We start from the raw sequence: 21,810 nt of genomic DNA, 5'->3' as shown, positions 1-21,810 counted from the left end.
AGATGTAAGCTCAATAGCCAGAATTCAAACCACATAATTTATTGGCTTACAGATGAATTGGCATCTATAAAAATAAACCTCCTGAAAAGGCTTTAGGCTGCTTGAATCCGGCTAACTTGTCAACCCTTTATCAATGTAAGACTGATAAAATGTATTTTCATTATCAACATAAAATGGAAGCATCAAGATTGGTGAAATGTTAGTTTAGAAAGTCATTTGCAGTGACATTTAAAACAATTTATTTTAACATCTGACTTATGATAAGAATATTGCCTATTACATTAAGGTTGGCTGTTCAGAAATCAGTGGGCCCCTATTCTCCCCCCCCCCCCGTGACAGTTAACATCTTTTGCTATTAAGGGTCATTACATATGGAAAATGAAAAAAGACGAAGAAAGACACCATGCCATTCTGAGCAAATGCCTATTAAAATGACTGATCCCTGACATTTTAATGCAAAGTCTGTGCTTCTGATGGTTTTCTTTCCTTTGCCCCTGTAAAGTCTTCTGCCCTGGCAATATCTTTATTGATGCCCAAACCATTTGGAACATCTGTAAGTCCTTCCCTTTATCTCTACTGCAGTTCAGAATGCTTTCCCCTGCAGACTCGCCAGAGAACAGGTGAAAATAAACCCGCAAATGAACTCTCCAGGAGTTCACTTCACCTCCCTAAGAACACTGACAACAGCTGAAGAGACAACAAACAGGTTTTTCAGCCAGCCTGTAATGTTACTTTTACACACAGTCTGGAAATCTTCACAAACCCCCCCAACTCCAGAGCAAGATCTGCCAATATTTCAGGTCATCCACCAGAAGATTCAAGATAAAATTAAGCTGACACAGGAAAAATACATTTCCTTGTAGAATGTCAAGCCTCTGGAAACAAGCATAAATTTTTGTCAGTGTATTTAAGGGAGCCCCACTGAGAAATCTTCCATGGTCTCAGGAGCTCAGCCCACATGCTGGGATGGACTTTATCGGGATTCTAGCTACCATGTCAGTCACAAAAGACAACTAGGCAATCTGTTTTGATTTCATAAATTCAGAGTTAAGTTGTATGGCAAGTCCATCTCAGGAATTCCTCTGTCCCTGTTAAGTAAAGAAGGCCCAGGATCTCATAATAGCTAAGTTGTTGAAGCAAGGTACATGGTATGGCAATCTTTCCACCCCCCATTTTATGTGCACCTCGACCCCGGTTTGTAGGGGCTGGGGTCAGGAAAACGCCTCTTTCTCTCCCTCTCTCTCAACTTCACAGACAGAGCTTTCCGTAGTAAAGTGTTTCCATCAGCTTTGTCCTTTTGTCAGGGACCGGTTTGGTAGTCGCAGAAGCCCAGCCCTGGGAACCCTGGAAGCTTCTCCCGCAGCACTCCACACTTCCATTCCGCTGGTCTGGCGATCAAGGTTTTCAGGCAATAACCGCATGTCATTTGGTCCTTTTCCCCTTAGTTCTTAGTCATTGCACTGGCAAAGTCTTTCTATAGGCGTTTCTCCCGCACGCCTTCTAAGATGCCCCCCCCCCTTTTCAGGGCCCCAAACAGCTCTCCGCTGCTCGGAGAGCCCAGGCTTATCACCTCGGGTTTCCCCAGACAGGTTTCTCTTCAGCTGCTCAATCACAAGGCTGCCTGGGTGGCACAAGGCAACAGAACAACCACCCTTTCTGCTCCCTCCGGGACTCAAGTCGGCTCCTGGATCTACACACAGTAGCGGCTTTGAGCCGGCGGCTGCGGGCTGGGACCGCGGGGGCGGCCGAGGCGCCCAGACCCCGCTGCGCTGCCGCGCGGGGAGGCGGAGGCGCGGCCGGAGGGCGGGCGCGCCTCCCCGGTCCCCCGCAACCTGTGTTGCAGGTGCGTCTCCGACCCGCCTGCCCATCGCACCGCCAGAAACCTCAGACACCCCATTGTGTCACCAGGCGGCACGCCGTCTCGGCCCCCGCCGTCCTCGCCTACCTTCTGGCGGCCTCTCCGTTGCGCCCGCACCGCCGGCCGCCTGCCTCCAGGGCTCTGCAAAGCGAAGGAGGACGCTTTGTTAGGGCTCACGAAGCGGGACAATACTTCGCAGCCGGCGCCGTGGTTCCGGGCGGGCGTCCTTCAAAAGGACGCGACTGGGGACCCGCGCGAGCGTCATTTCCATATGTAAGGAGCCAGCTCGTACAAAAGCGCGGCTCTTCGGGGCTGCAGCGCGCATCCTCCCCGCCCGCCGGCCCGCCCCCCCCACCCCCACGGCAGCGCAGCGCGCGCCGCCACGACCGGCTCCTCCTCCCGCCCGCGAAGCCGCCCCCTCCCCGCCTCGTCTCCCGGGAGCGCCCCGCGCGCGGGGACAGCTCCTGCCCTGGCCCCGGGCCCCGAAGGGGAAGCCCCAGCCGGTCCCGATGGGGGGGTCAGCCCTGCGCCCGCAGGGCCCTGCCGACGGCGCGGGGGCGGCGCGAGGCCTCAGCGCACCCCCAGGCCGCGGGGCGGGGGTCCCCGGGAGCGGGCTCCTCGCTTACCGCGTTCCGGGGCTCAAGCGCCCGGCGCCGCCGCGGGGACCATGGCCGCGGGCGCACTCAGGGCTCGGAGGCGGAGGCAGCGGGACAGCCGTGCCCAGCGCGCTCGGCTCCCGGCTCGGCCGCGGCCACCCGGAGCTTTGGACGCCGGGGAGGAAGGGCCTGGTCCGCGCGGGGAGGAGGAGCCAGGGCGACGCCGGCCCCGGCGCGGCTCCTCCTCCGCGGCCCGCGGCGCTGGGGGCGGCCGAGGGAGGAGCGCCGAGCGGTGTCCCGGCCCTCGCGGGGTCCGCCCCCCGACCCCCACTTAGACGCCGACTGCGCCCCGGCTCCCGGGGACTGCTCGGGTCGCGGGAACACGGAGCCCGGTCCCGGCTTGGCTGCTGCGTGACGCTGGGGCGGTCGTTTCGGAGATTTGAACTTGGAAACGCTAGGCTTCGCGGGGTGCAGGTGGAGGAGGTCGGCGCCTCGAGGTCGCCGCCAAGCAAGGGCTAGTGCGTTCACCCCTCGACCCCCCTGCCCTCTAGCTTCTCCCTCCAAACCCGCCCGCTCACACTCGGCTTCGTCTAGGACACCCGGGAGGAAAGGCCTCCGCCTCCAGCCAGCGGGACCTTAAGGTGGGGATTCAGGTGCCTCTCAGGCGGTCCTGGATTTCTTCCCCCTTGAGCGCTCCTTGGCTGTCATTGGAAGGGGGCTGCAGTAGACAAAAGAGCTCTAGACTTGACTGAACTCTGGAAGGAGTGTGATCCTCCTACCAGGTCTAGACTGGCCTCCGCACCTGCCCACCATGTTCTCAAAGGCTCCCACCCCCTATCTAGCTTTCCTCGGGTACATCCATCCCTCGGTCACTAGCCACACCGGATGGAAAATCCTTGGAATTGGTAGCTCTTCAGCCAACGACTGTTCAGTATTGCTCCCCCTGAGTTTCTCCTTTTTCACTCCCTTCCCCCGCCTCCCGCCCGCATCTCTACACTTCTGATCTGGATACAGTCCAGGCCTACAGGCAGCAGCTGTGGGCAGGTGACATCCACTGTGTTCTCTTCGAACTGCAGGGTTAAATGTTGGCCTTGAAGAAGGAGCTGCCCGATTTATTGTAACCCACAAGTCTGGTTATTTCAGCAAGAAACTGGAGAATATTCCCTTGCCACTGAAAGAACAAGGGATAGACAGGAAGGAAACTAGCATTTATTGATAATCCAGTGCGCTGCAAAATTAGCAGAAATGATTTTACCTAACCCTCGCACCACCTTCAGGAGACAGACATTATACCCATTTTACAGATGAGGAAACTGGGCCTCAGAGAAGCTAGGGAGCTTGTTCAGGGTCACACAGCTAGTACTTACCACAGCTGAGATTCAAAAGCAGATTACATATGTGACAAAATTGCACCAAACTAAATACACAGATGAGTACACACAAAAGTGGTGACATTTGAATAAGGCCCTAGGACTGTATTAATGTCAGTTTCCTGGTTGTGATATTGTACTACAGTTATTCAAAATATTACCATTGGGTAAAAGGTCTATAAGGGATCTCTCTATACTATTTCTTAAAACTCAATGTGCATCTACAGTTGTCCCCAACTTAAAAGTTTGTTTTTTAAAGCATATCAGTCTTATTTTAGAATCGAGTTCTCTTCTTTCAACACATGCTCCCCCTCCCGCCCTTTTTAATACTCTTATGCACACACATTCATATACTTTATGCACGGTTCTGTCCAGTAGTAATTATACAACACACAGACACACTGTTAAGTGAATAGCTAACTTGTGACCAGAATACTTACATAGGTGTCATCTCAGAGAAGAATGTTCACTGGGGAGGAAAACAGCCAACAGTCTGAGAAGGTTAAGAATGAAGAGATGTTTCCTTGTTTCACTTAATCTCTGCCATGGGAGCCTCATCCTACTGGTTCTCTCTCCAAGCATCCCTTTTACCTGCAAGAATCCTTAAGGCTGGGATTGCTCATTAATTCAACATGGTGATTCTTGGGAGTCAGGGGATGCTGGAGGTGGCATTCACTCCCTATGGAGAAAGGTCAGAATTGGTGGGGGTTGTGTGGTTTGAGAAACACAAGATACTTTTTCTTGAGAGGGGTGAGTGGGGTGGAGTTAATGCTGGGACTAGAAACTTGGAATGACATCCAACCCCCAGCCTTGCTACAAAGGAGGGGAGAGTGTGGAGCATGGCTACTTTGTGGTGTAGCTTTGCAAGGACACTCTTACCAAGGCAGATAATTTAATACCATGTGCCTGCAACTTAAGTTGCACAGGGGGAAAGGTTAATCTTAGTCCAGTCTAGAGTCACTGGAAAAAAGCAGGGACTTACCTTAGAACCTAAGCTTTTGAGCTTTCTCTGTTAAATAAAAATGAAGATAGCCAAAAAAGTAGCCAGGTTCTTATGCAATAGAAGGAAAAAAGTAAAAAGAGACATAAACATTTACCCAGCCTTTACAAACCACATTTCACTTTTATCTGTTGCAGTTTGTCTGCCTCTGATATTAACTCTCAATTTATAAAGAGCCTTGTTCGGGGACTCAGGATCCTTAAAGTATTAGGGAATGTGATGTCTTTGAGTGACTTTTGGCAACATTTTTCAGTATTGGATTGGTTTTCTCAGGTGGCTAAAAGCTCTAAAAAGTTAACCAGAGAATAATCCAGGGAAGAGAAAGTTACTCTTTGTTTCTTCTTGAAGTAACTTTGTAATGATTAGTTTAAAGTCAGGACAACAAGAGTGATTTTTTTTTTTTTAAAGGAGAGAGAAAATTCAGGCTTTGTTAATTTCCTTGGGATCTAGAGTTATATTTCTTTTCTGGGCAAAGAAAGCCCATAGTTCTAACCAAACTCAGTCTACCCTCCCCTAAAGTCGCAGTCGCGTATAAATTATTTCTTAGTCACCGTACAGTTAAAAACAAAGCAAAACAGGTGGCTCCTGGGTGGCTCAGTCAGTTACGCTCCTGCCTTCGGCTCAGGTCATGGTCCCATGGTCCTGGGATAGAGCTCTGCGTCGGGCTCCCTGCTCCGCAAGGAGCCTGCTTCTCCCTCTTCCTCTGCGGCTCCCCCTGTTTGTGCTCTCTCTCACTGTCAAATAAATTAATAAAATCTTCAAAAAACAAAAACAAAACAAAAATGCTTTTGTCACTCTATAGTAACTCACAGCTCCTTCTACACTTCAATAAATGACTTTCTTATTTCTCTGACCATGTGAACTGATCAGAACAATCTTCAGGTAAGTTACAGAGCTGCATCAGGGGGGCTAAATGGTTAAAGCAGATCATCATTTCTAGTCCAAGCCAGGGACTGTCTGGGTAGAAGGGACATCATACTCTCCCCAAGTACCTAAGGTAATGGGTGATGAAAGGAGGAAGGGGGAAATTTGGGTTCCATCCAGATGTGTAAGTCAAAGGCTAGGAGAAAGTTCCAGTGACAAAATGAGGGTGGTAAGAACCCAGGAAGATGCTGGGAAGAAAGGAGATAAACACGGAAAGGGGACAGGAAATAGTCAGAAGGCAAACTGATTTATACTTTTGCCCCTGAAGAAACCTGATTAGGAATTAGGATTCTCCATTTCCCCTCATGAAATATATGAAAGAAGAGGGCCCAGGGATTTAGCACAATTTAATTCATTAATATTATTTTTAAAGTAAGCATTGAGTTACCTACTCTGTGTCTACAACTGTCCTGGAAATCATGAGATAGTCAAAAGAAACGTCAACCTTGGCTCTTGCCTTTGACTGTATCTTTCTCCCTGGGGGAAGCAAAAAACATGCACCGGAGACAGAAAGGAAATGATCTGAGGTAGCACTGGATTTTTTTTTTTAAGATTTTATTTATTTGTTTGAGAGAGAGATAAAGCACAAGCAGGGGGAGGGGCAGAGGGAGAGGCAGACTCCCTGCTGAGCTTGATCCCAGGCGCTCCTGGGTAGCACTGGATTCTAATCAGGTCCTCCAGTTGGGGGACACATATAGCATGACAGGGAAGAGAGGATGAGTCCCCTAAAATATGGCTTCTGTTAGATCATTTAGTCCATCGTCTTTCAGGTCAGGTCCTAGATCTCCTTCCTGATAGGCAAGGCCCTACTTGATCCCGGCAGATGGATGTTGGCTCATTGTCCCCAAACAACCTACCCTCCTTCCACTCTGCTCTCATGTGCCTCTGAATCTTCCCTGTGCTGCCCTTTCTGCCCAGATCATCAGTCCTGGGGCATATTTTGATACCCTGTCTCTGTCTACTGTTCTTTATTTGACCCAGCAGTTAATGCACAGCAGGAAGTGGTTATTGAACATGTGCCTTCTGGAGCTCATGAACTGAGCATTTAGGTGCTTTCCAAATACTTGGCACTCACATGGAGAAGAGATGTTGCATGTGTGTGCGTGGCAGAGGAGGAGGGCTGCTCTTCACTTTGGGAAGCATCTATTTTCATGTGTCTGCAATCTGGAAATGTTCTACTGTTCTAAAACCTAAAGACTGACACTCCAGCTTCACTCAAAGTAGAAGAAAATGAAATTCTAGTTTAAGGAACATTGCTGTTCTTTCTCCTCACACTCTCTTCAACACTTAGCCAACATGACATGAAATTTTTACCTTTTTTTAAAAAAAGACCTTTGAATGGAAAATGAGGTAATATCTTTTCCCAAGCAAGACTTCTTTAAGTTTTCTAGAATTTGATGTGCATCCAGAAGAAATGGGAACTCAGAAACATACATTTTTAAATAGTTCAATCAATCAATCAATTAAAAAAACCCATTCTGTCCATAGAAATGTAACATAAGCCACATGTATAATTCCATAATTTCTAGTAGCCACAATTTAAATAGTAAATTAGTAAAATTTTTATATTTCATTTAACCTAATATACCTCAAATTATTATCATTTCAACACATAATCAATATAAAAATTTTTAATGGTATAACTTACATTTGCATTTGTCCCGAGTCTTGGCAATCTGGTGATTTTTGGCACCAGCCGCACATCTCAGTTCAGACTAGCCATATGCAACCAGTGGCTACTGCAGCTCACAGTGCAGTGTTAGAACAAGAAGAGGATTCTAACTTCATAACCTCATTCCTCATTGTCACAAGGAACCTGGGTTCGGGAGGGTTGGGTGCCTTGCTCAACAGGATCTCCTACTGACTGCATCAGACGCCTACGCAGAGCCCGGCCACCCTTGCATTCCCCTTCCATGGTGAGTTTGCATGGGTGATGCAAACAGCTGCCTCAAAATGAAGCATGGTGTTTAGAGATATTTTTTTTTTAAATCACCATCCTCTAAAACCTTTGGACCCACCCCCACAAATATCTTAAAAATAAAATTTCAGAAGAAAATAGCCCAATATATACTATTTATTTATTTATTTATTTATTTAAAGATTTTATTTATTTATTTCACAGAGAGAGGGAGCACAAGCGGGGGGCGGGGGAGAGGGAGAAGCAAGCTTCCCACTGAGCAGGGAGCCCGATGCGGGGCTCAATCCCAGGACCCCGATGCGGGGCTCGATCCTTGACCCCAAAGCGGGGCTCGATCCCAGGATCCCAGACTGCTTAATGACTGAGCCACCCAGGCGCCCCTATACTATTTTAGTACTTAGAAACAGCAGCCCTGTAGGCCATTTGCTAATGCGTGCCCCACGACCTACCTGTTTTCTGCTCAGCTGTATCTGAGTCTGCAGGGCACCCAGCAGAGAGAGAGGGCTAGAGGCCCAGAAGGCACTGCTGAGCATTGCCTGTCCTCCAGGGATATGTGGAAGTGGTACTTCTCCATCATGTCTTTCATCTCACCCACATCAGCTCCTGCCAGCATCCCGAGGACCAGGATGTTGCTTTCCATGATTAATCTCAAAGACCTTCAAATAACTGAGTGACCCTTTGTCTTCAATCTGCACATTTTGCAGTGCATTATATTCTGAACCAAGCCAAAGCTGCTTGTGGGGAAAATGACCATTTCAAAAACAGAAAATGAGACCAACAGAAAGAAAGTGTTGCTTCCAATAATGAGGACATCTGGGAGTAAACCGAATAATAAGGGCATCTTTGCACCTGGATTAATGAGAAAGCAATTAGGCACATCATTATAAAAAACAACATAAATCTTTGATTTGTATTTTGTTTTCAATTGGGAGAAAACGGGTATGGTTCTCTAGGGATATAAATTAGAGCTCTTTACATCAAAATACTGCAGTCAAAGAGATGATAAATTTTATGGTAGTGAGCTCTGTAGTCATATTTCAGGGTACAAAAAAATGCCATCTTAGAGGCTGAGGTTTGGAGGCTACTGTTGAGATGCCCAGATACCATATTCAGACTTTAATAAAAATGTATTTTGTCTGATTCTTGATTATTGATAGTCTGTATGATGAGCAACATCATGCAGCCTTATCTCTGGGTCCTCTGAAGTATAAATAGGATAAAAAGAAACAAGATCAACAGGGAGAAAAATCAGTGCCTATTTATATGTGTCTAGTCACAGGTCAAAATCAAGAACGGGACAAACTGTGTGTGTGTGTGTGTGTGTGTGTGTGTGTGTGTGACAGAGACAGAGACAGAGAGAGAGAGAGAGGGAGGGAGAAAAGGTAGGTAGTTACGCCGGATAGCTTCTGCTTGTCCCTCTGGGTGCCCTCTCTGCCCTTCTCCACCTGCCCTATGCCCTTAGAGGCCAGCTTAGATGTGCTGCACAAAGGGCCTCTTTTGCACCTGGCTTCCCATTAGGTTCAGCTGATGGGATCACTGGTAAAAGATGGGAGGAATGAAGGAGCATGAGATTGCAGTATTTATTTGGCCAGCTTGCTCCCTGTAGGGTCCCCTAGGCTGGCTGCATCCCTCAAGATCACAGCTTCTGTCACACAGCCCTCTCCACGCAACTCTGTCACCAGTTCTCCGCTTTCCAGTGGAGCCTCGGGTTGGTAATGGCACCCTGTTATCAGTTCCCAGGCAGGTAATCTCCTTGTTTCTCTGCACCCAGCCCACCCCTTTATAATCAGTCCTTTTATTAACTATTCTCCAAAGACCTAATTTGAGTTTATCCACTATTTCCTTCTAAGTCTTGATTGATAAAGTAGGTATGCATACATTTCTTGCCCCAGAAACAATAGCCCTTCTCTCTATCAGCATGAAATGCCTTGAATTTTTCCATTGCACAGAATTTTAAGTCATTTCCCCAGAAGCAGACCCTGAGATAAGGATTTGGGTGCAAGAATGTTGTTAAAGAGATGCTCCTTAATTCTGTAAGGGAGTGTGGTGGAGGAGAAGGATGGGGAAGGAGGAATACGTTAGGGAAAGCCGAAGAGAAGGAACCAGCCAAGAGTACACTTTCAGGCAAAGTCTCAACCTCAGCTGCATCTTGAATGGAGCTCTGGAGCATAAACCACATCTCAGAATGTGCCCTGACTGGCATCAGAGGAGCTGGGCTTTCAGTCTCCTGGAAGGAGAAAGGAAGTCAGGGACGCAAGAGTGTCCAGGCAGAGCACCATCAACTTATACTTCATGTATATTCCCTGTAATTTGAAGGTTGTTAGGGAGGGGGAAAAAAGAAAGTTAGGGAGGGGAGACATGCTGATTATTAATTGGCTTAAATAATGGAGTTATTGGTAGAGAGGAATGAGAACTACCTCCAGATACTAAAAAAGCTTACAGCAGATGCTAAAGGGACACATCCTTTGAAAAACACTACATGTAATCAAATAGTATTTGCTTTTAATGGACTCAGTTAATACACTTTAATATTAGTAAAAATCAAATCAGGGCTCAGTCTTCTTAAAAAGCAGAGGCATCTTTGTCGGAATCTTAATTACCAGATGCAGGTAGTAGTTCTATGGTGTGTGCATGTGGTTGGTGGGGGGGGAGTGTATCAACACTTGCCATTTCCCTCTGAAGCTTCTCACGCTTGGAAATTTGTCATAGAAGCTTTTCTCATCTGCAGTTCAAACACTTTTTTCAGCAGGAATTTAGCTGAAGTTGAAATCACCATCTGGCATCTCATATTGAACCAGGTCCTTTGTGTGCCAAGAACTTCTTCTTTTGGCAATGACGTTGACTGTGATCTTTTGAAAATGTTTCTTGGGTTGGCAGTCTTGACTGAACAGAGCAAGCAGCCTGTCTTGGAATTTAGGAAGAGATATGCTGAGCAAATTGTTGCCCGGGGAAGAAAAGTGCAAGGTGAAAAGTTGAACCTTAAGTTTTGAAACCCCAGAAGCCCTATCTTTTATTATTGAGCTAAAACCAGCTAGGGGGAAAAAAAACCCAGGAATATGATTAGTAGCAGCAAAATGTTGCAAAAGACCTACAAAACGAGTATTCAGTTCGGACCAGTAAATGCAATTTAAGCACTTTCCAGGTGTGAAGTAATATCTTCCCTGCTGTAGGGACATAAAGACGACCAAGAAGGGGTCTTTCCTCTCAAGTAATTCACCATCCGGGGGCTGGAGGTGTTTAGGTGGAAACAAGGCTGAGTATACTGAGGAGTGTAGCTGATACTATCTGCCTCCTCCTAAATGCCTGGGGATCCCTTTTTACCATTCCTGTTCTCCTCCATCAACTCTGACATACTTTTGCTTCCAATGGCTTGCACCTATGACTCCTTGAGCAGCCGCCCTTGAGTACTGCGAACATATTCAGAGGGCAGGAAGTGCTTGGGAGTTGAGTTCCTTGCTAGTGACTGCTTGGTGTAGGGGTAGGAAGGCCCAGCCCCCTTGCCACAGAGCAGGGCATAAATTAGTGTCCAGGCTTTTTCTACTCAGTGAGGCTGAGCCACTCCCTCTGGGACTTCATCTAAAGCCACCCTTGCTCAATCCCTTTCTCTTGCCTGTCTCCTCTCATTTATACTGGCCAATCTCTTCTGAGAATATTTCCTTAAGGAAACACTTCCCTGGGGCGCCTGGGTGGCTCAGTCAGTTAAGCGTCTGCCTTCAGCTCAAGTCATGATCCCAGGGTCCTGGGATCAAGCCCCACATCGGGTTCCCTGCTCAGTGGGGAGCCTGCATCTCCCTCTGCCTGCAGCTCCCCCTGCTTGTGCTCACACACTCTCTCTCTTTGAAAAATAAATAAAATCTTTTAAAAAAGAAGAGAGAAAGAAAGAAAGAAAGAAAGAAAGAAAGAAAGAAAGAAAGAAAGAAAGAAAGGAAGGAAGAAAGGAAGAAAGGAAGAAAGAAAAAAGAAAGAAAGAAAGAAAGAAAGAAAGAAAGAAAGAAAGAAAGAAAGAAAGAAAGAAAGAAAGAAAGGAAGAAAGAAAACACTTTCCTACAAATCCTCCTCTCAGGTTCTACATCTGGGAACCTGACCTAAGACAGGGGCATAATAAGAATAGAAACAAAATGGTATAAGAGCAAAGAAGGACTGACTAACTCCACCTGGATACCAAGGAGGGTATTTGAACTAGGCCTTGAAGGGTAATTTGGATTTTGCCAGGCAGACAGAACTCAGGAATGTCACAATAAGTCTGAGGAGAACACATATATGTGTCGCACTAAGGAAGGTAATGATGGGGAGTGATAGGAAATGGGACTGCTAAGGTAGGCTGGGAGTAACCAAAGGTGAGTCTTGAATGTTATTTTTTTAAAGATTTTATTTATTTATTTGACAGAGAGAGAGAGAGCACAAGCAGGGGAAGTGGAAGGCAGAGGGAGAAGCAGGCTCCCATGGAGCAGGGAGCCCGATGTGGAGCTCGATCCCAGGACCCTGGGATCATGACCTGAGCTGAAGGCAGATGCTTAATGGACTGAGCCACCCAGGTGCCCCAAGTCTTGAATGTTATTAAAGAGTTTGGACTTTTTAAAAATTAGCAATAATGAGCCATTGTAGGTTTCTGAGCAGGGAAGAAACATGATGCATCTCTCTTTTAGAATATAATTGAATGGAAATATAGAAGATGGGTTGGTGGGATAAGAGATACACCGCGGAAGCCAGTTTTGGGGGGTGGGAGGGGTTACTGCAATATTTTGGGCAAGGATGATGAGGGACTGACTTAGGGCATGGGAATGAAAAGGGAAGGATGGATCTAGAGGTTGAATGAATGGACTTATCAACTAACTGTATGTAAGTGGAAAAACAAGAGCCATCAAAAGTGGCTAAATGTTGGTTTGGATCAAAGAGTGAATGATGGTGCCATCAACCAAGAGACAGAACCTAGGGGGAGAGAAAGACAGATGGGGGAGAGAAATCAGTGAGTTCATTTTTTGATATATTGAAATTGGATGAGACATCTGAAAAAAATCCCTAATAACTCAAAGAAATTTGAATGAAATCTGAAAATCATCTAAGAATAAAGAACAAAGAAAAAAATGGAATATTGGGGAAATTTGGGATATTCAGGGACTCATGAAGTTCTAGTTCAAGGTTAGATCACAGAAACACTTTTTAAAATTAGCTCTCTGGATAGGAATCAGAACAACAAAATCAACAGTAGAAACTTGGACACCCTTTAAGAATAAGAACACTTAAAATTCACTTGTGACAACAGTGTAATGATTCAGTTTCACCAGGATTTTACTTTGCTGATTAAAACCAGAGTGGGGGTCTATATGGTCTAACGATTAAATCTAATGTATTAAATTTGTGTGACAGTTTGGAGCATTCTATGGAAGCAGACACTGATGATGCTGGTGCTAAAATAAAGAAGAAACATGGCATTTTTGGTGTTCTCAACCTATTGTCTACTGAAATATGTTGCTGGTGGACGGATTTCTATAGTAATATTTCCATCAACTGACAGTGGCCATTTCCTTAATTATTGCTGTTCATTTGTTTATGGACTTGCAATGATTAAAAAAAAATCAATATGTCCATGCACTGTATTGACATTTCAAGCGGCACATAATTAGAAGAAAAAGCGCAAGTCCAAATTCTTAAAAAATGTTTCTGTTTGAGGAAAAAAATCTACTTTATATAAGACACATTGTTTCAAAAGCCAAATCAATTATAGGGCTGCAGAGAATCCTCCCTACTCTGCAACAATGTTACATTTAAACTCTTCTTTTTGAGAACCCTTGTTACTTAGAGAAACTAACACTTCTTTCTATCTTAGGTAAGACGTTGTAAATTTTAGAGGCGAAATTGCCCATAGAAATAATACAGGAAAAGAAGGCAGAAAATATAAGGAGCAAGAGAAAGAGAACATTAACTGTGTTTATTCATTCATTCTCTCTTCCTTCCTCCTTCCCTCTTTTCCTTCCTCCCTCGGTCCCTCCTGTTCTCCCTCCCCCACTTCCAGGAACACGTGAGGACCTACTGTGTGCCAGGAAGTATACTAGGAGATGGAGACTCCATACTGAGCAAGGGAAACATACATGATCTCTACCTTCAGAGAATTTAAGTCGATCATACTTGATTTCAGATTCTACATGTAAATAAAAGATAATATCTCTCGTCTTTCACTCTTGTTCTCTCACACCTTCATATTGTATATTAAAGCAGATTAGGTTCACCTGTTTTGGGGGCAAATGTGCCACGCATAACCCAACTAGGCCACCTTCATTTGAAATTCAACTCTATCAGTTAATAGTTGTGTACATTTGGTCAAACGACTTAACCTCTTGACCCTCCCAACTCTTTACGTATTAAGCATAGATAATAGCACATGCCACATGGGACAGTTGTATTACAAGAATCAATTCATTTAGAACTTAGAATGGGCTCTGGTACACAGTGGGCAATCAAATTATGTTACCCATTATTATTTTTAGCATGCACAGGAATAAATAGATGAAACAGACCACATCTTTCAAAGAGCTCATTGTTTTGCTGTTGGAGACAGGTACACAGATAAAGGCAATAAAGTGTGGTGGGTGAATGATGAAGAAAGAATATTTAAGCTATAGTCCAGGGTGGCCACAAAGAAGGGAGTGGTGAATTCTTTTGGTCAACTCTTTTGAGATGAATGTAATATCAGTCCAAAGTAGTTTCTTATTTCCCTGCCCCTTACTTAGGTAAATGATCCTTCCCTATTAGATGCCTGTTTTGCTTGCTTTATTTGCCCATAGTTATTTGACTGTGAATAATTACGTAAGCACAAATGCTGGCTTTTCATAAAAGAATTGTCCCTCTTTATTTACACCCTGAATAAAATAGCTTACCATAACTGGTAAAACAGGGTTACCTGTTTTCTTGATTTCTTATGTTCAGTGGCATATTTCTTATAGAAATCAGAGTTGTTTGTGCAAAGGGAAATTAGGCCTTTTCTTATCCCAGGAAGTGGTCTTTCCTTTTGCTCATGACTGGCTGAGTCATGGCCATGCAATTTAGTTCTGGCCAATAGGACCCAAGGTAAGCTGGAGGTTCTGGGAAAGATTTTCTCAATACGATGAGACTAGTGGAAGGAAACCCTACTATTCTTCTCTGGATGTTACTTGTCTGCATGTGATGGCTGGCACTGCTACAGCCATTTTGTGACCACAAAGAGAGATAGTGCTGATATCCTAAGGATGGTAAAGTAGAAAGATGGCAATAAAGTGGGTCCCTGAAGACATCTTTGAGCTACTGGATTTATCAACTTGAGACTTGATCTACCTCCAAACTTCTTGTTGTGTAAAAAAATAACCCCTTAATTGTTCAAGCTGCTTTTAGAGGGGTTTTCTGTTAACTTTCGGTTAACTCTTTGTGGTAAGTTGTCCAAGTATTTGGGGACACTTCCCTGTAGAAAAATTATACATGTTCTCCCTTTTAAGCCCAGACATGGCCACATGACTTGCTTTGACAAAAGAAATATGAGCAATTTGAAGCTTCAAGAGCCCCATGTGGTTTGTCATGTTTTTTCTCCCCTGCCCCTATGATCAAGGAAGCCTGTTGAGATGGGGCCTCCGCCAATCTGGTTCCTCAGTAAGACCTTCTTGTTCCTTCCATGGGGGACTTGTAGCATGAACATGAAGTAAAGTTCATCATTCTAAGTTGCTGAAATGTGTTGTGACCACAGATAAATCTGGTTTACTTTGACTGCCAAACATCCCCAAAACTATAGTGAAACAATGAAGTGAAGGCAAGAGCTTGAGATGCAGAAGCTCAACTCTAAGTTACTGCAAAAGATAGACTCCCCCTGCCCACTCCACAAACTTCCTGTTCAGTGAGATGAGCCTCGGAATGGTAGCTAACTTAATCTGAAGAATGCTGTAAAAATGTCTTCACATCAATGCATTATTCAGAGTAAATTAATCACAACTTATTAAGTGTCTCTCTAGTATCTCTGAGCTCACCTCATCACTTTGCCCCACCGAGCTTTTCTGTAATGACCCCACTGTGCTCTCTCCTAACCACATCCACCTACACACCTTCCTAGGGGGCTGGGTACTGACTCCATAATCAAAGTGCTGAATTTTTGGTGCACAAATAAGAAATGAGGGTGATGCCTCGGTGGGTGGGGCAGGAGAATGATGAGGGTGATAGCTAACACTTACACAGCACTCGTTCTATGCCAGGTGCCATCCTAAGCACTTTATACACAGTAGCTCCCTTACTCCCCACCTTCTGAGGCAAGTATTATCATGTCTTCTTTATAGACGAACAAACAGAGGCACACAGAAGAGGTTAAGTGTCTTGTCCAAAGTCAGGCAACTAAAATGTGGTGACACTCAAATTCGATTTCAGGCAATCTGGCTCCAGAGTTGTGTTCTTTTTTTTCTTTTTCTTTTTTCTTTTTAAGATTTCATTCATTCATTCATTCAGAGAGTGAGCAAGCAGAGGGAGAGTGACAAGCAGACTCCCTGCTGAGTGCAGAGCCTGACCCGGGCTCGATCCCATGACCCTGAGATCATGACCTGAACCCAAACCAAGAGTTGGATGCTCAGCCGACTGAGCCATCCAGGCGCCCCTAGAGTGGTGTTCTAACTATGATGCTTAACCAAGTTCTTGGGGCGGCAGTTCTTGGAGAAGCAAGAGGTTAAGATCCCAGTGCAGCTTCACCTGACTGAAAACCCAGCTGGGTATTGTTTCACAATTTGCAAACATGTCTGCGTCCTGGTTTTCCTAACTGTTAGACGGCACTGCTTAGGGTTCTGTCCTCTGTGAAGTAACTGAGGCTTGTGAAGAACCCAGCATTGAGCCGGGCCTTGCTAATGTTACTGAGGCTGCTGTAGCTTCTAGGACAACCCCCAGAGAGGGCAGAAGTCTCGGGGATATGAAAAGTCATGCACAATTATGAAATGACTGTGTGGGAATTTCTCTAGGAGTCTGTGGGAGGCTATGGATGGTGAGGTGACAGGACCTAGGGAAGGCTGTCTGGAGCATCATTTCTGGGATCTGCAGACAGAAAAGCAGCTCAAATGCACTTGGTGCATTGGAAGGAAGGCTACGTAAGCCATTTGGACCAACTGTGATTTAAGAGGGCTGGGGGGGACATTTTCCTGAGGCCTGAAAGGTGTGCATATATATATATGCATATGAGTAGGGAGGTGAGGGCAAGGGGCTTGGACATAAAATTGTTTCAGAAAAGCTTTGGAAGTGTTGCTCAAGAGAGAGAACTTAGTTTGGGAAAATGCAGTTAACTACCAGCCAGTCCTTTAGGTTGTATCTCTAAAATATGTTTTGAATTTGAGCACGTCCCACTCTCCCCACTAAAGCCACTGCCAGCAGCCTACTTGGGGCCACCATGTGGCTCTCCTAGACTCCCACATCAGTCCAGCTGGTCTCCCTGTTTCCCTTCTTGCCCCGTCCCATCCATTTGCCTCACAGGAGACAGACTGATCTTTAAAAGAATGCAGTTAGTTCCTATGGCTTCTTCTCACTCTTAGAATAAAGTCCAAAGCTTTACTACGAAAGTTGCCTCTAATACTAATAAAGAGGAGAAAGATCTCCTCTTTCACTACTCTCCCTGCCAAGTCTGGCACACTTCTGTTGTATGAACACACCAAGCTCCTCCCTGCATTCGCTAGTTCCCTTTGCCTAAAATGCCCCTCTTCCCCTCCCCCAGCCCCAGGGTCCCCAGCTCTTTGCCCTGCTGACTCCTTGCCCTTCAGTGATCTAAGCATCACTGCCTCCAATTTCCCAACCACCCTGTTCCCTGCCCCTCACCCTCTCTCATCACCCTCTATACCATTAGCAGATTTCCTTTCCTTCACTGTACTCATCACTATCTGAAATGGTCTTATTCATTCATTTGCTTATTTATGGGGCTGTTGCCAGTTTCCCCCATTAGCCTGACTGGGCTTGTTCGCTTTGTTCATGGCTATATCCCCAACACCTCGATAAGTTCCCAGTGCACAGAGGTTCCAGAACCTAAGAAATAAGTAATTTACATTTAATTTCCATCAGTAATACATTTCAAACAATTTACTTATATGCCCCAGTGGAAAAAGGGAGAAAAAATTAATTGTATTTACATTTAATTGAATATTGATGTATTCTTTGGATGATGGCAATGGAATAGTGATGTTTGAACATAATTTTGTGAGGTTAATCTACTCCTAGAAAATCTGAAATTACATGTGGTTCAGAATGAATTAGTTTTACACAGAAAATTAAAAACCCAGGAGTCATGATTGATAGGTTCCTACATTTAAATATTATGAGAATATAACATTTAAATACTATGAAAATGTAAAATATAAGCTACAACATGTCTATAATAAAGAGTTTATAGTAAGGGCAAACAATACAATGTCAAAATCTAGCCAACCATATTCTCTTTACTGATTTCTTTGAATAATATAATGGCACTGAATGTTTATTTGGAGTCCACTGAAATATTAACATTATACCTGAGTATTGATGACATTTGCCCGTTTGCCTTATTTCTGGATTAGATTCAACAATTTTATATTTAAAGATTCTTAATGGAGAGCTCTCTGGGACATAATCTTCTTCAATCCACATATGACTAAATTTGGTCATATTTGCTGATTGTGTATAGAGCTCCTTTCTGAGAAGTAAATATTAATGCTGCCTGGTTTTGAAGAAAGAACCCTTGGGGCACCTCTTCTTTCCATTTTTAGACACCTCTGTTAGCTGCTTTAGCACTTGGGTAGAAGTGTTTTTAAAGGAGCCTGTGAAGATTTGGAAAAGATTTTATTTTTAATATCCCAGATTGCATTCTCTGCTTTTGGTTGGTTTTGTTACATGTGCCCCATCTGTCTTGGAATATGGAAAACGCAGTAGGGGAAAAAGGGAAAGGGCAAAATTGTTTCCCTAGCTCCATAAAATATCTAAAAATTACTTCACATGCAAGATCTGGCACATGGATTCCTTCACTTCTAACTTCTACACAACCCAGGTGCCTGTCGATCTTTCCTCCAGAGCAGGGAGAGGACAAATTGTCTAGTTACTCCCTGGTTAGAAAGTGTGCAGAGTCGAAAGTCTTTTTACAAAACCTCCACTTTGAAAGACTTCTGTGAGACTTCTTATCATTTTAGGTGAATTTAATGAACGTACAGATTGGTTCTGTTATTATGAATACCCTTAAAGTGAAATCAATTTCCTGGCTGGCTACAGTTGATCTGGGATTTCTGATATCGTTCTTTAATGTTTCAGGCTAAGTACTGGAGGAAAAAAATCTGAAAAACCAAACAAAACATTTCTTTGCCTATCCCCGGCTGCACCTGACAGTGAAAGAAGTGGAAATCTTATTCCTCACTGGGACATTACATCCAATTTCAAGCTTCTATTATCTTTGTTAAAAGCCACTGGTGAATACCTAGTAAAGTTTTTTGTTTCTCTGAAAACCAGCTGGTTATATTGGTAACTGGAGCACTTCATGGACAGGGCGTCTGGGAGATATAAGTGTTTTTTTCCATCCTACCATTGTTTAACATTGTATTTATGCATTTATTGAGGGTCTCGTAACCTTGGAATGTGGAGACTTCTGGAGACTACAGATCTTTTATGATGTGTTTAACACCAAATAAAATATGGATTCTTCAGTATCATCTTAAAAGGGACTTAATCTGGAGCTATGAAATAACACTTCTTTCATGTGTGTTTATCTGCAAATGAACAGAATTAATCCTTCAAACAAGCAAAACAGCTCCAATTTTATGAGCCTGCTGAATTGAGATGATGCTAGTATCCTGGTTTGCTAATTTGGGGAGGATCATTATTTTAGAATTATTATAAATAAAGTATTGTCAATCAAAAGTGGAGCATTGGAGAAGGTGATATTTAAGGCTGGCTTTACAGTTTACAAAATCATGGCTCAAGCTGATAAACTTATACATTAGTGCCTAACCCACATAATATCAAATTTTCTCATAACCTATGAGTCATCTGAGAGCTCTATTCACTTGTCATCAATATCGCCTATCCTGTTACAAGACCTTGTCATCACCTAGAACTGTTTCACCTCTGACATCTTAAACTTTGAAATTCTACTCTGACCTCAACCCTATACCCTTCCTCCCTTATGCCACCATCCCTCTCATCGTCAGTCTTTTTTTTTTTTTTTTTAAGATTTATTTATTTATTTGAAAGAGCCAGTGAGAAGGGAAAGGGGCAAGGGGAGAGAGAGAATCCTGAAGCAGATTCCCCACTGAGCATGGAGCCCAACATGGCGCTCAACCCTAGGACCCTGAGATCACCTGGGCCAAAATCAAGAGTTAGCTGCTTAACAGGTGCCCCCATCTTCAGTCCTGCCAAGGCATCTGGCCTTCAGTCTCCCCAACTAACAGCCCCCAGCCCTCTTGGTTTTAAGGACATTCTTATCATCAGATACAATCTCTTTACTCCTTTGACTTAATGGCACAGTCAGTCAACAAATCCTCAACTTTGGATCCATCCATCTGTCTTCTTTGGCCCCTGAGTACTACTGGAGAAAATCACATAACACATAACCATGCAGTCAGGTGTTAATATAAATTTTGAATTTCAAGCCTCAACTGGGCACTCAAGAGCATCTGAAATTCAAGACGATCTGATCACTCCTAGTTGGTTCCCTGTATAACCAACCTGATCTGAGACACATGGGACTAGATAACATGAATCACAAACACTTAGGACAGATCTGTGTTGAATATATTATGTATATATTCAAAATATTTAATAAAGTTCATTTTCTCCCCTCGATTTCAAGTGAGCCACAATTTCCCCGTTTTGGGGGGGTATTTCCTCTTATTTTCACTTTCTCTTGCAGTTTTCTGAATAGATTACTTCTTTTTTTTTTTCAAATAGATTACTTCTTAAAGAGTTTAGAAGAACAGGGGCGCCTGGGTGACTCAGTTGGTATACATGTCTGCCTTCAGCTCAGGTCATGATCTCGGGGTCCTGGGAATGAGCCCCATGGCAGGCTCCCTGCTCCGCGGGGAGTCTGCTTCTCCCTCTGCCTCTGTCCCACCCCTCCCCCCATGTTCCCTGTATCTCAGATAAATAAATAAAATCTTTAAAAAAAAGTTTAGGAGAATGCTAAAGAATTTATGATAAACAGAAAATATTTACTATACACCTACCATGGGCTAAGCACTATTCCAGGTGCAGGGAGACAGCAGTGAGCAAAATACACAGTTCTGCCCTCAGAGAGTTTATATTTTAGTAGCAAGGGACAGCAAACAGGCAAATAAATAAAATATATACTGTCGGAAAGGTATAGGCAGGACTGCAGAGTCCTAGAGGGCAGTGGGGAGGTTGTGAGCTATGCTGTGGAGAGACTGCTTCCTGTACTGGATACAAGTATGAGCCAGACTGCCTGGGTTCAAATCCCAGGTCTGGCATTTACTACATGTGTGAGCCCGGGCAAGTTGCATAATATCTTTATTACTCAGTTTCCCTATCCGTAAAATGAAGATTTTCACAGTACCAACATCACAGCGTCATTAAGAGGATTAAATGACTTAATACACAAGTAACGTTTCCCCTGGTAGGCACTACGCAATTGTCAGCTAGTTTAAATAGCTGTCTCATCATGGCTCCCAGCCTCCCCTTCACAGCCTGTGCCCTCTAGGCAGAGATAGAATCACCTTGAAGGGAAAGCTCCTTGCTGGGTGAGGTCACTCACTTCCCAGGCCCTGAGAGAGACCCCAGCAATGTGTTTATGTGGAGCTTTTATCAAGTTTGCAAAAGTAAGATATATATATATATTTTATTATGTTATGTTAGTCACCATACATTACATCATTAGTTTTTGATGTAGTGTTCCATGATTCATTCTTTGTGTATAACACCCAGTGTTCCATGCAGTACGTGCCCTCTTTAATACCCATCACCAGGCTAACCCATCCCCCCACCCCCCTCCCCTCTAGAACCCTCAGTTTGTTTCCCAGAGTCCATAGTCTCTCATGGTTTGTCTCCCCCTCCGATGTCGCCCCCTTCATTCTTCCCTTCCTGCTATCTTCTTTTTTTTTTTTAACCATATAATGTATTATTTGCTTCAGAGGTACAGGTCTGTGATTCAACAGTCTTGCACACTTCACAGCGTTCACTATATATATATA

The 21,810-nt window shown here is 44.3% G+C and overlaps 2 protein-coding genes across 14 annotated transcripts in view; both read right to left on the bottom strand.

The window, feature by feature from the left end:
• Window positions 1-2,614, bottom strand: part of NIN (ninein) — a 99,130-nt gene extending 96,516 nt beyond the window's left edge. For 7 of the 10 annotated variants that reach the window (XR_003609931.2, XR_003609928.2, XM_028106915.2 and 4 more), the window contains exons 1-2: window positions 2,485-2,613; window positions 1,946-1,999 (exon numbers count right to left, since the gene is read on the bottom strand). The gene's annotated coding sequence lies outside the window, so the exon portion shown is untranslated. Of the gene's footprint in view, window positions 1-1,945; window positions 2,060-2,484 lie in introns of those variants that run through there. The other 3 variants (XM_028107266.2, XM_028107528.2, XM_028107460.2) reach the window with 3 other exon arrangements.
• A 2,793-nt stretch (window positions 2,615-5,407) lies between these two features.
• Window positions 5,408-21,810, bottom strand: part of PYGL (glycogen phosphorylase L) — a 100,586-nt gene continuing 84,183 nt past the window's right edge. The window contains exon 21 of one of the 4 annotated variants that reach the window (XM_088024590.1): window positions 5,408-5,558. In XM_088024590.1, coding sequence (XP_087880716.1) covers window positions 5,423-5,558 — 136 coding nt within the window. In that variant the 3' untranslated portion in view covers window positions 5,408-5,422. Of the gene's footprint in view, window positions 5,559-10,404; window positions 10,595-21,810 lie in introns of those variants that run through there. The other 3 variants (XM_028107907.2, XM_028108037.2, XM_028108091.2) reach the window with 3 other exon arrangements.

Source organism: Eumetopias jubatus, unplaced genomic scaffold (genome assembly GCF_037043125.1).
Source record: "Eumetopias jubatus isolate StellerSeaLion01/CBP00866 unplaced genomic scaffold, mEumJub1_p1.0 scaffold_7, whole genome shotgun sequence".
In the NCBI taxonomy this organism is placed as follows: Eukaryota; Metazoa; Chordata; class Mammalia; order Carnivora; family Otariidae; genus Eumetopias; species Eumetopias jubatus.
This window is presented reverse-complemented; position numbering and strand designations above follow the sequence as displayed.